Source organism: Protopterus annectens, chromosome 3.part1 (genome assembly GCF_019279795.1).
Source record: "Protopterus annectens isolate FY-2018-M chromosome 3.part1, PAN1.0, whole genome shotgun sequence".
Classification (NCBI taxonomy): domain Eukaryota; kingdom Metazoa; phylum Chordata; order Ceratodontiformes; family Protopteridae; genus Protopterus; species Protopterus annectens.
Window position 1 is genome coordinate 1,020,473,800 of NC_056732.1, and position 14,066 is coordinate 1,020,487,865.

Consider the following 14,066-nt stretch of genomic DNA (forward strand, 5'->3'; position numbering starts at 1 on the left):
CTATTGTCTTGAAACAGAAATAATTACTAGGTTTAAAGTGTAAAAGTATTTAACTGCTTTATGACTTCCAGTTCTAGGCAAACTTCTGAGAGATGAGTATTTTTGACACAGAGATAATGGTTTCTGTTAGCCTGGGAACTGAAGGCAGGTAGCAAAGAGTGATGTCATCCAGCTGACCCAGCAGTAATGTTTTGATATTAATTTGGGAACTCTCTTAGAGATTGTGCATTTTTGTATTTGTCTTTGGATCTGATAACATCCTTTCATCAGCACTTACCTTGCTAATAGTAAGTAACTAGATTACAGTGATTTCTGTTAGAGATAGATCGGAATATAGTAAGATTAATTTAGATGTTTTCTGTATTTATTGGAGACTGTCCTGCAATGTTGTTTTAAAATATTTCCTGTGATTCTGAACTATGTAGTCACTGTGCTGAGTTAATGAATATTGTCTTGTTCTTTTATTATTAAATATATTTTAAAGCTTTTAATTGTGGCAGGTTTATTTAGAGATATTTAAGCTCTTGGCGTACTTGCATATGTATTTAGTGACACTGTACAGGCCACTCTTAAATAGCCTTACAAGTCTTAGTCGCACTTACCATTTGGATAATAGTAACATTACACAGTAAGATTGGTCACCCTTTGGGAAGGGCCTTAAAGTAGCTTATAAGGGGTTCTGGTGGCAGTGCTAACTACCTTATGGTCTGGGCAGAAGGGGACATAGCTAGTAAACCTGTGCCAGCCTTTCCCAGGTGTGTTTGTGTATAAATCACATCTCAAAGTGTGTGTGTGTGTGTGTGTGTGTGTGTGTGTGTGTGTGTGTGTGTGTGTGTGTGTGTGTGTGTGTGTCAGCTACTTGGGCAGGGACACAAAGCACTGGTTGGACAGAGAGAGTGCTGGGAGGACTTTGCTTGGAACCTTGGTTAAGGACTCAACTCTATAGCTGTGCCAGTATTGGGGATCTGGAGAAAGTGGGAGAAACCAGACCCAGACTGACTGTGATCTCTGTGTGCTCTTCAGGGAAATTGTGCTTTACTGTATGTGTACTTGTCATCCTCTCAATGTGGACATCCCTCACTGGTGCTGGTGATGAGGATTGAGGCTCCTTGATTACTGGGCTAGTGCAGGGGCGTCACAATTTCTGCTAACATTTTCTTAAGATCCATAATAGTGGTTTTAGGTGAAATATAAAAACATGACAGCTTAATCCTCCACCCTTGCCAGTAGCACCTTACTACCACAAATCTACCATTACTATCTTTTTTCTTCTAATATCACTATTGGAGCTCCTCTAGCAATTAGTGCAAGTACTCCCCTTTTCCTTGGTCCCTGATATTTGGCTGAGAATCCATCTTTGAATCCTTTATTTATCAAATTCAAATGATCATTTCTTTCCAAATGTGTCTCATGTAGCATTGCTATTTGCACTCTACCTTTCTTAATATAATTCAGTACTCTTACCTTTTGACTATACCTGTGAGCCCATTCATATTCCAGAGTAACATGTTGTTTAGCCATTATGGTAAGAAGTTATTTTTCCCACCTATTACATATGATAGCTTTTAAAATGCCAATTTCCAGCTTTTGTGTTACATGTACCCACTGATGGTTGGCAGGTTGATCCTCTTGTCATCTCTGTTTGAACCTATGTCACATTTTATAAGACTTTGTTTAATGAAAACCCTCTAACACACACACACACACACACACACACACACACACACACACACACACACACACACACACACACACACACACACACACACACACACACACACACACACACACACACACAAACCACATCCCCAGAACATTCCCATTAACTTAAAACAAACATGCAACACTATGAACATCTTCAAATAATGAATTTTAACCCTCCTGATAGAAGCAATTCTCCCAAATCAACAGCTGCACCCACAGGCATTAACTAACCTAACATTAATGTTTTCCATGCAAAAGGGAGTGTTACAGGCTCTGCTCCTACTTACACTAATTGCTGTCTCTCCTTGCCTTATCTTTATTCTAGTCCCAGGTGTGAAAAACAGTTTATATGCTTTCAGAAAACATTAACTAAGAAAAAAGTGCACTGGCTATCTTTAGATAAAACTAAATTATGTTCTACTGAATACATTATAGCATTTAGTTACCAGAAAATCTGTTATCTGTTATTCACTACCAGTAATTTCAAAATTTATTTTTTACTGAGATGCTTGCTGTTGTACCTTTTAATTTTATGTTTTTCTCAATGAACAATATCCAGACCTCTCAATTCATTGCCTTCACCATTAGCTTGTTTCGACTGAAATATCATAACAGAATGTACTTTTCAACTCAAACTGAACATTTATTTACTAAATGAAAATTATTCACTACATTGTGATTTCTCATTTTTAAAACTGACTTGCTTAAAAAAACTTTTAATTAGATTAATCCAAAGGCATCAATCCACACATTCACCTATGTAAAATTAAAAGAAAATATTTCAACTCTGTATATATTATGTTAGTGCACTTTTACACCCTGCCCCCACCCCTGCAGCCTAGATTACAGCCAATTAACTGAAATGTGATTTTTGTCTGACCTTTCATCTCCTTTTATATTGTAATGCCTTACAGTTCTTAAATCTAAAAAAAAATACTTCTTTAATGTCTTTATCACATGCAGCAATCACTGAAAAATTCTTTACTGTATAGCATGCAATTTATATATTGGCATGTTTTATACAAGCACACATCAGAACTGAAATTGTTTTACTTAAAGTTACTTCTTTTTCCTCTGTTTTTTCCTTTTTACTGTCCTTCCAAACTTTAATGACATGAAGTGGGTTATATGACTGTCAGTCCCCCAACAGGTTTAACAAAGTCAGCAAAAAATCAATCTTTCTCAGCTTTTTTTCTTGTAAAGCCATATTTCACAAATGTGATTGATGCTTCATAGTCTCACATTTCTTCACTAATGTCAGTGTTGTCGGTCTTCTTCCTTTTCATCTGCATCTCCCAACCTCAGACTCAGGTTCAGGGCCAATGTATTTCTAATTCTTCTATTTAACTCCTGTACTTTTTTACTGTCTCTCAAACATTTTCTTTTGGAACACGTGAAAAAAGTTTCATTGGCAAAGTTTTTCATGAGCTTTTTTTCTTATCAGAAGAATGAGAAGCAGAGTACCCTTCCGTTTGGTGGCTCACGTTTTGTTGAAAAAAAAACTCTTGTATTTCCTCCTTAGCCTGTTCTGCATCAAAAATGACTTTGATTCTCTGGGGAAAAATATTCTGAAGACAGCTGGATATAGTAGCTTGAATTTCACACCTGCCTCTCAACATTCCCTCATTGCTGGTTCTAATTTGTTTCTCTTCTGCCCTGGTGTACAGTGAATAATCATTTTCCACAAATACTTTACTGTCTCCAGTTTTTAATACTCTACCCTTCTGCCATCATTTTGTCAGGATTAAATCTTTCTGCTGTTATGATTGCATCTTTAATAATACGGTTCTTGACTGCTTTCTCATGGCCAGGTTTTGAGCATATATGCAATGTGCCCTTTTAGTTAACAAAGCTTGTTGTGGAATACCAGTTCAATTACTTATTTGTGCTTTCATAAAATTAATACAGTCTGTTCTTCCATGTTTCTCTGGTACATCAGAAAATCTCAGTTTTTCTCTTTGTGCTCTTTTTTTGAAATAGCTTTTCTTGAGCAGTCTCATTACTTAGCTAGCCTTTTCTTTATTTTGACATCTGGTTTTTGCAGTTTTATCAATCCATCTGAATAGCTTTTTAAAGTTTCTTCAATGTTCCTGTCTTTTGCTTTTTGAGGTGATATAGTCCTTCAGTGTTTTGTTTATTTTAATCAGCTGTGAGCATGTTTGACTTATTTTTTCCTCTAGATTACTGGAAGCCATATCTTTCACCAAAGCTGGGTCTTGAACTGCTTTTAGATGAACAGCTGCTGGATTCTTCCCAGTCAGTCTTTTTTTTTACCTTTTCTAGTTGATTTCAAGATTGATTGAGAGTTGATCTCAGGCTCTCTGAGTTTCTTTTTTGCTGGTATCCAGGCAGTGTACTTACTAGCCAGTAACTGATGTTTACCAAAACAGTCAGAATCACTGGCCCTTGTCTAATAATTTCTTTTTTCACAATGGGAAAGCTGAAATTAAGTTGTTGATGAATGTGCAGCCATCTTGGAAAGCCGCAATTATTGCAATGTTTTACCCAATAGACCAATGCATTGTTCATGGAAATGGCCTATGATAAACTGTCAGACAAAAATATACTGCCACCACAAAACAGAAACAAACATTGGTTACTTGTGGGTTGTGTTTAGTGCTAGTGCTTGATTACCTTTTTTTTCTATTAAATAATTCCTTTGAGATACCTTTGGTGAGCACTATTTGAAACATGAACCATTTTAATAAAAAGCAAACTGTCAAGCAGTGTTGATGTCAGTTTTGTAATTCTTGTAAAATGTGGTTTTATTGCACAACACTAAAACAAAAAGTTTGCATGTTTTTGCCTGTTAGTGACAGTAAAACTAATGACTTCTGGATTGAATGTGGGTAGCACAATGCAGTTTATGAATGACATTTTGATTATTTGCTCATTTCTTAGGCAAACAGAATTGAATGATTTATTTACAATATATTTCTAATCTGTAGGACAGTTTTAATACAAGAAGCAATTATCAAAGTCAAAGGAGTTAGCCTCAGCAGTTACTTGGAAGGACTTATGGCAAATACAATATCAGCAAATGCCAGAAAGGTAAGTGCTGTGTGGTGTTCTGCACTTCTGCAATAATTTCTTAGCTATGCCTCCTGTACCTTCACTGGATTGTTTCATTGTTATCTGTTCCCTCACATCTGCTCTGATTGGTAACCTAAACAAACTAAATGCAGTAGCTTTCATATGTTGAGTAATACTATCTCTAGGTTTAACAACAAATTAATTGGCTATACAGTTATGCAATATAAAATACCAGGTTTCTTTCAAGTTCTACATAAGTGGACAAGTGTCAGCCTTCAGTGTAGTACTGCTCTACCAGTAAAGAAGGCTTGCTGCAGTTACCAGTCATATCAGATGGAGAATCCTCTTAGTAGACACTGTTATAGAGGAGAGTTAGGACAGTCATTTGAGAACTGTCAGAAGAAAAGAAATCAGGCTTGCTCCTACTACCATGCTTCCTTGTGTTATGGGGTTGAGACTGATCTAGTACACTCTTCTATAAAAAGAATGAAGAAACATAGCAAAAGTTCATTCTGATTGTTTCTGATTTCCATGAGCTAATTGTTCTTTGGATGCAGCAGTTTCCTCTTTTTTAATTGTCTTCTTTTCCCCCTAAAAGGAATAATATTTTGTAGATTGATATGAGTTATTAAAAATAGCTTTGTTTTATAATATCATATGCTGGATATGTATGTATACCATTAAAACACTATTTGCTCTGTAGTAGCCTATGCTGGATATGTATGTATACCATTGGAACTCCATTTGCTTTGTAATATCATATGTTGGATATGTATGTATACCATTGAAACTCAATTTGTTCTGTAATATCCTTTGCTGGATATGTATGTGTACCACTAAAACTCAATTTGTTCTGTGATATCATATGCCGGATATGTATAGATACCATTAAAACTCAATTTGCTCTGTAATACCGTATGCTGAATATGTATGTATACCATTGGAACCCCATTTGCTCGTAATATCCTATGCTGGATATATATGTATACCATTGGAACTCCATTTGCTCTGTAATACCCTATATTGGATATGAATGTATACCACTGGAACTCCATTTGCTTTGTAATATCATATGTTGGATATGTATGTACACCGTTGGAACACCATTTGCTTTGTAATATCATATGTTGGATATGTATGTATACCATTGGAACTCCATTTGCTTTGTAGTATCATATGTTGGATATGTATGTATACCATTGGAACTCCATTTGCTTTGTAGTATCATATGTTGGATATGTATGTATGCCATTGGAACTCCATTTGCTTTGTAATATCATATGTTGGATATGTATGTATACCATTGGAACTCCATTTGCTTTGTAATATATGTTGGATATGTATGTATACCACTGGAACTCCATTTGCTTTGTAGTATCATATGTTGGATATGTATGCATACCATTGGAACTTCATTTGCTTTGTAATATCATACGTTGGATATGTATGTATACCATTGGAACTCCATTTGCTTTGTAATATCATATGTTGGATATGTATGTATACCATTGGAACTAGATTTGCAGTGGGGTGTTTTAACATGATGGCTTTTAACAGCATGAACTTTACATTCTTCAGCTATCCTTTATGGATTGTTAAGCTTGAGATTTCAGAGCTAAACTTCCAAACTGCCTTTATTCAAGGGTTAAACCCTACTTAATGTTTTGAAGAGCTTTACAAGATCTTTTAGACTGTCAAGTATAATCCTTTGCAGTATGCTGGATATCAGTGGAAGAACTGAGTTTCAACATGCAAGACACAAAAGTAGAGCTTTGGGACATGTAGAAAAATGTGGTGGAAATCAACCTAATCAAATATGTAACTATTTGGTATTCCGAGACTCATTAGTATGGGTCTGGGAATAGTGAGACTGAATGACCAAAATTGCAGATTTGCATATACCAAGTCCCCAAGTATGCCATTTCTCAGAGCATTCCTTTTTCCCTGAGTATAGCGATCTATCTTGGAGTCGGTATATATAGGTTCGGGGAGGGGATGATACATTGTGTACTAGACAGCCAGTGAAGTTCATGCAGAACCAGTGTAAGATATGCCACAATATAAACAAAAAATGATTGACTTTAACATTTGGTTTAGCTTCTAGTGTCAATCCAGGGAATCCATTATCCGTCAGTCTGGGAAGACATGGTTGACAGGCCACGCTGCTTTGCCAGAGGTGGTCTGCACCTGTCTCCTTTAGGCTTTTGGATACTGGCAAAGGTGCTTGCCTCCCCCATAGTGCCTTTTTTAGGCAATGCCAAAACAACAACATTTCTGACATAACAAAATCCACTCAAGACGAACTCAAGGTTCTGCTGCTTATTGCTAGGAGTCTAAAAATGAAACTGCACTCCCTGGAAGCATTCCTCACCTTGGAAGATGCTGACATCTGTGCAGTCACTGAGACAAGGTTTAAGGTCACAAAGAGCACCCTGGACATGCAAGATTACAATGCCTTCCACACATTCAGACCTCAAAATGAGCATGAAAGAACCAAAGGTGGAGGTGCATCCATCTTCATTAAAGCCAAATACACCTCGAGACTGGTCAAACAGTATGACTCTCAGAAACTATTCTATGTCCAATTAACTGTAGCCAAAATACCCTACCACATCATTACTAGCCATAGGTCCCCCACCATGACCAAGAAAAGCACACCGCCTACTTGGACTTACTGGAGTCACTTGCCATACAGCCCAACATCTTAATCATGGAAGATTTCACCTAATCTTCCAGTGAATGGGTGACATACATGAGCATGAACATGCTCACCCAGAGGTTCCTGGATTTGTCAATACAAATGCTCTTGAACAGATAGTCTGCACCCCCATTTCTTCTTCTTCTTCTTTTGGCTGCTCCCCTTAGGGGTCGCCACAGCAGATCAACTGTTTCCATTTCTTCCTGTCCTCTCCATATTGCTCTGTCACACCAATCACCTGCATGTCCTCTCTCACCACATCCATAAACCTTATCTTAGGCCTTCCTCTTTTCCTGTTACCTGGCAGCTTCATCCTTAGCATCTTTTTCCCAATATACTCTGCATCCCTCCTCAGCACATGTCCAAACAAACGTAATCTTGCCTCTCTGGCTTTGTCTCCAAACCTTCCAGCCTGGGCTGACCCTCTAATATACTTATTCCTAATCCTGTCCATCCTCGTCACACCCAGTGCAAATCTTAACATCTTCAGCTCTGCCACGTCAAGCTCTGACTCCTGCCTTTTTGTCAATGCCACTGTCTCCAACCCATATACCACAGCTGGTCTCACTACCCTCTTGTAGACCTTCCCTTTCACTCTTACTGGTACTCCTCTGTCACAAATCACTCCTGACACTCTTCTCCACCCACTCCATCCTGCCTGTACTCTCTTCTTCACCTCTCTTCCACACTCACCATTATTCTGAACTGTTGATCCCAAGTACTTAAACTCATTCACCTTCGCCACCTATGCTCCCTGCATCCTCACCATTCCTCTATCCTCCCTCTCATTCACACACATATATTCTGTCTTAGTCCTGCTGACCTTCATTCCTCTTCTCTCTAGAGCATATCTCCACCTGTCCAGGGTCTCCTCCACCTGTTCCCTACTCTCACTACAGATCACAATGTCATCTGCAAACATCATAGTCCACGGGGACTCCTGTCTGATCTCATCTGTCAACCTGTCCATCACCATTGCAAATAAGAAAGGGCTCAGAGCTGATCCTTGATGTAATCCCACCTCCACCTTAAACGCATCCGTCACTCCTACCTCAGACCTCACCGCTGTCACACTACCCTCGTACATATCCTGTACCACTCTTACATACTTCTCTGACACTCCCGACTTCCTCATACAATATCACAACTCCTCTCTAGGCACCCTGTCATATGCTTTCTCTAAATCCACAAAGACACAATGCAACTCCTTATGACCTTCTCTGTACTTCTCCATCAATACTCTCAGAGCAAACATCGCATCTGTAGTGCTCTTTCTTGGCATGAAACCATACTGCTGATCACTAATCATCACCTCCCTTCTTAACCTAGCTTCCACTACTCTTTCCCATAACTTCATGCTGTGACTGATCAGTTTAATCCCTCTGTAGTTACTACAGCTCTGCACATCACCCTTATTCTTAAAAATCGGTACCAAAACACTTTTTCTCCATTCCTCAGGCATCCTCTCACTATCCAAGATTTCATTAAACAATCTAGTTAAAAACTCCACTGCATTTCACTTAAACACCTCCATGCTTCCACAGGTATGTCATCTGGACCAACAGCCTTTCACCCCACAAGGGGCTCAAATGTTCTAGACATAGTACTCACCAACATGGGGAGGTATCTCCCCATGTGATGCCCTCCCTATAAAGGTTGGACCATAAATCAGTTTCGTTTGAAGTTACTATTGAACCTGTCACCACCACAGGAGCAAAAAACTAAAAAACGTTTACAAGGCAAACTACAGCCTACTAAGTGATGGTATAAAAAGTGTTATACCATCTGCAATCAAAGACAGCAGTGACTCCTGTCAGAGGTGTGCACAAATGCCCTGTATAAACACTTAAGCAACTGTATAGACTTGGCTGTACCTGACCAGATTAAAACCAGCAAAAAACAAGTCATCCTGGTGAACCTCAAGTATAAACAGGTTATATAACAAAAGGAAGAAAGTGATGTTTAAGAACAAGAGGGAACTGACTCAGCAGTGGAAGAATTCACACCACAGCTTGAACAAGCAAATCTGAAGTCTTGTAAAGTCCTCTAAAGCTAATTAGGAAGCTAAAATAGCATCCCTAGCTAAGGATGATAATGAGGCATTCTTTAACTATGTCCATAATCTAAAAGGCAATGCCCGGCTATGTGCCGAACTGGTAGTAGATGGTACCACTCATACTATACTGGAAGAAATTGCCAACCTACTAGCTGACAGATTTGCTTCAGACTTCATCCCCCTGTCCCCAGCAGCCATACTGCAAAGGGTACCTGACATGGGTCCTCTACTTAGTATCTCTAGAGATCAGGTCATGTCTGCACTCTCCAAGCCCAAAACACAGCTTTAATAGGACCAGATAACATTTCAGGTTGCTTATCAAATAATCTAAAACATGACCTAGCAGACCCACTTGGCATTCTCTTTAACCATAGCCTAAGAACTGGCTTTGTTCCAGCAGAGTGGAGAACAGCAACAGTTATCCTCTTGCACAAAGTGGGGCCATCAACCAACCCGGGGAACTATAGCTCCATAAGTTTAACCAGCCTCATCTGCAAGGCCGTGGAAAGAGTCACCCTGCAGCTTATCAACAAGGACATAGGTGACCTTCAAACTTTAAACCCAACTCAGTTTAGGCTTGTTAAGGGTAGATCATGCTTATTAAACCTAGTAGACTTCTTTGAGAAAGTCACCAAAGCCCTGGATGAAGGTAAAACAGTGCATACTGCCTATCTTGACCTAGCCAAGGCTTTTGACACAATCCCCCACTCAGGTATCATTGAGAAACTCTCCCAGCTGGGGATTAACCCTTACATCACTAGATGGGTAGCCAACTGACTCACTGACAGAACATATACTGTCAAAGTTGGTGACTTAACCTCTACCAGTAGACCTGTCACCACTGGTGTACCACAAGGATCTGTGCTGGGCACTTTACTTTTTGGAATCTATTTCTTGCAAGCCCAGGCTAAAGTAGATGGCCTTTGGCTTACCAAGTTCACTTATGATTGCAAATTGGGTGGAATCATTGAGTTCCCCAATGATGTTAACATATTACAGGAGGGGCTAACAAAGACAAATGACTGGTGCCAAAGTCATGGTCTAAAATTAAATGCAAAAAAAGTGAGTTATTATCCCCCTTGGCAAAGTGGAATTCCCTGATGATTACAATATTTACATTAACCCCAAAAGTTCAAACCCAGTGGTGCAAGGTCTGGAAATACAGGTAGATAGCAATCTGAACTTTGACCACCAAGTTTCCACAGTGGTAAGGAAAGTCTTCTACGTTGCACATCTCATAAGTAAGGGCATTGCATCTATGTCTAAGGATATTATAACTCCACTGTACTTGACCATCATCAGAGCATTAATAGAGTACAATGCTCCCTTCTGCTTGTACCTCACCAGACACCTGTAGCAGCTGGAGAGACCACAGTAGTCTCTCACCAAGAACATACAGGGCCTCCAAATCATAACTTACATGGATAGACTGAAAGCCCTGTCAGTGTAGTCTTTATCATATAGGTTGCTGAGAGACGAATTGTGCCTGGAATACAGGGCAGTTTGTGAAAATGCCCTAATGGATATGCTGCACATCCGCAAGTCAAATGGCAGAAGAGTCACTCTCTCTAGGGATCTTAACCTAGCCTGTGAGATTAACAGAACATGCAGAAGAGACAGATACATCTCTCAGAGATTGCCTCTACTCTGGAATAAACTTCCAGTTCATGTGAAGCAAAGCTCCTCACTGATCCTATTCAAGTGCAACCTGAACAAATGGAAGGAAGACCGCAAATTCACCTTGTTGGTGGCACCCATGTCTCTCGTGGACAAAGGTAGTCAGTGTTGTTTATCATAGACTCACTCTGCAAATTATGTCCATCTAACCAAGAACAACTGAGGCATGAGTGGGAGGTTGGCATAAGGGGGTGGGAGGTTGGCATAATGGTTAAGGTGTTTACCTTACAAACATAAGGTGCAGGGTTTCATTCTCACATGGAGTAATTGGCTAGGCTGAAAATGGCCCACAAGGGCAGTTAGCCTAGTAATAATCTATGAACCTATGAGGCAACTCAGGATTATCATGTCTAGGCTTGCAAGGGCTCTAGGGCCGCTAGCCTAGTAAAGCCTTATGAACCTATGATGGTAATTGGGAACCCTTGCAATTAGCTGGGCTGTAGAATTTTTAACTAGCTTCATGTAATGAAGCTGTGTATTTGGAAGCTCTGGAAAGAGGGTACTGCAGCAGTTAAGTTTGGAAGAGACTAAGGGCACAAACCACCAACATAGGGAAAGCCGAGGATGATGTAAGCTGCTTGAAAAGGGTGATATCCTTAGATATAAGCAAGCAAATTTGACCAGTTCAATGGTTCCTTAATGTCAGTTTCTCATCAGTATTCACTCCTAGGTCCTACACCTTGGAAATGGATTGCAACTTGTCTCCACTATAGATGATATCAAGGCACAAGATTGACTTTAAGTCCCTAAAAGTGGAATGTAAGACCTTCACTACCATCTTGGAGGTGTTTTCCTTTAAACATTTATTGTCCACCCCCTGGTGAATGCAATCCAAGTCTTCATCTAATCAGTTTGCCAAAGCCATTCTCGAGAGAGCAAAATGTAAAGCTGTGCATCATCAACACAGCAGTGCTTCTTCAGTCCTCTAACTTGAATCGTGTTTCTCAAATTCAGTATGTGCAGTGTTAACAAAAGGAAACCAAGAATGGACCTTGGCAGAACACCACAGTCAAGAGGATTGAATGTCGAAGAATTAACACCAGAAACCATCTTTTGAGTTCATCAGAAGAGACAGAAGACAATCCAATCCAAGATGCACCACCAATGCCACTATAATACTCCAGTTTGTTAAACAAGATAGCATGGTCCACCATATCAGACAGGGACAACAGACCTTATAGGACCAAAATAGTAACAATTATCCCTCACCATAAGGAGATCATTACAGAACTCTAGTAAGGGTCATTTCAGTACTTTGTGTAACACAAAAAAACAAACTGGAATCGATCACTGGTTTTGTTTTCTATTAGATAGGATTCTAGTTGTAAGTGTGCTACTTTCTAGATAACCTTTCTGAGAAACAGTAAGCTTGAGATGGGATGATAATTATCCACATCTTCTGACTCCAAACCTACTTTTTTTAAACTGGAGTAATCAAGGTGTGCTTTTAAATTAAATGGAAAAACTCCATCCTCAAGAGGCAGGGACATTCTGGTAAATGACAGGGCCCTGTTTCTCCAAGCAAGCCACAAGAAACTTAATAGGGAATGCATTCAGGGCACAAGTAGTAGTGTTTATAATGGACATAATGGAGATAAAAATCAGTGTAACTGGGTATTAAAAACTTGAGGCAGGCTTGACTTCAGACAACTTCTGCCATAGTCATGATTAACATTCACGTAGATCCCTGATAAAGTAAGAATAAGATTGGCGGCAAAGAGCCACATAGCTTAAGTACATTCCTCAGTAGACAAACACTTCCACTTTGGTAATATAGTATGAACTGTTCAGATATGTGGAGCAATGCTACCAGTTGTTTCAGAACTACAAAATTTCCCAAGATAAATAGACAGTTTTTTCTTTTATATGATCATTTCTTGTTAGAACCCAGAAATGATTATCAAGGACATGCTTGTCGTGAAGTAGACTGTAACATTGCCACTTGCTCTCAGTCCTTCAAAGTTCACAGAATTTAGAATCAAACTAAGACTCACTTGATACCAGGTGGACCAGCCATGTAGAACTTGGGGCCATGATGTCAATCAAGGAGGATAGGACTTGATTATAAACCCCAGACAGCTCATCTAGACCAGCAGCACTTCATCCCTGGAGATGGACAAGGAACAGAGGATTAAAGATGTCTGTGGTGACCAAAGCAGGTATGCTACAATACTCTAAACCCTTGTCTGGGGTTTCCCCCAGAGATGGTCAACCAAAAATAGAATGGTTCCAATACCAAGTCTCTGATTGAACCACCAAGTTGGAAGATCATGTCTAAAGTATTTCCAGATTATGGGTAACAGCAGAACCAACTGAACAAAACCAAATTCATGAATAACGCTAAGTAATCCTTTTACAGGATCCACTAACAACTCATTGTCCATGATGCAGTTAGGAAACAAGAACATTAGTGATCTGAAGGAATGTCTTCACACTACTGTATGAACCATAGGTGAGGAGGCACCATCGTTTGCTTTTCATAGGTTCATAGGTTCATACTAGGCTATCTGCCCTAGGGCATTTATAAGCCTAGCCAGAGTGTGTTTGGCTTTCGCCACCCATTTTAAATTAATTTTGCTATGCCCTTATTCGAGGTTAGTATACTGTGCCTCTGTCCATCAGTGACACAGAAGTGATACCCAGGGTAAACCTACGATCTCCCATCCACTCATCAAGATTCCTCTTGAAGAGAGTCAATGAGGGACTCTGCCTAACCTGGACTGGGATTTTATTCCAGAGTGAAGGGAGCCTCTGGGTTATGAATCTGTCCCTCCAGCATGTCCTATTTATTTCAGTGCTGAGGTTCAAGTCTCTCGAGCGCGTAGCTCGATGGGATTTGGATTTTCTGAGGTGCAGCATGTCCATTAATTCCGGGTTGGACATGGCTTTATACGTCAG

The 14,066-nt window shown here is 39.5% G+C and overlaps 1 protein-coding gene across 1 annotated transcript in view; it reads left to right on the forward strand.

Moving 5' to 3' along the window:
- PRELID3A (PRELI domain containing 3A) overlaps positions 1–14,066 on the forward strand; it is a 528,271-nt gene that overhangs the window by 342,632 nt on the left and 171,573 nt on the right. Inside the window, exon 5 of the mRNA XM_044067173.1 lies at positions 4,653–4,755. Coding sequence (XP_043923108.1) covers positions 4,653–4,755 — 103 coding nt within the window. The remainder of the gene's footprint in view (positions 1–4,652; positions 4,756–14,066) is intronic.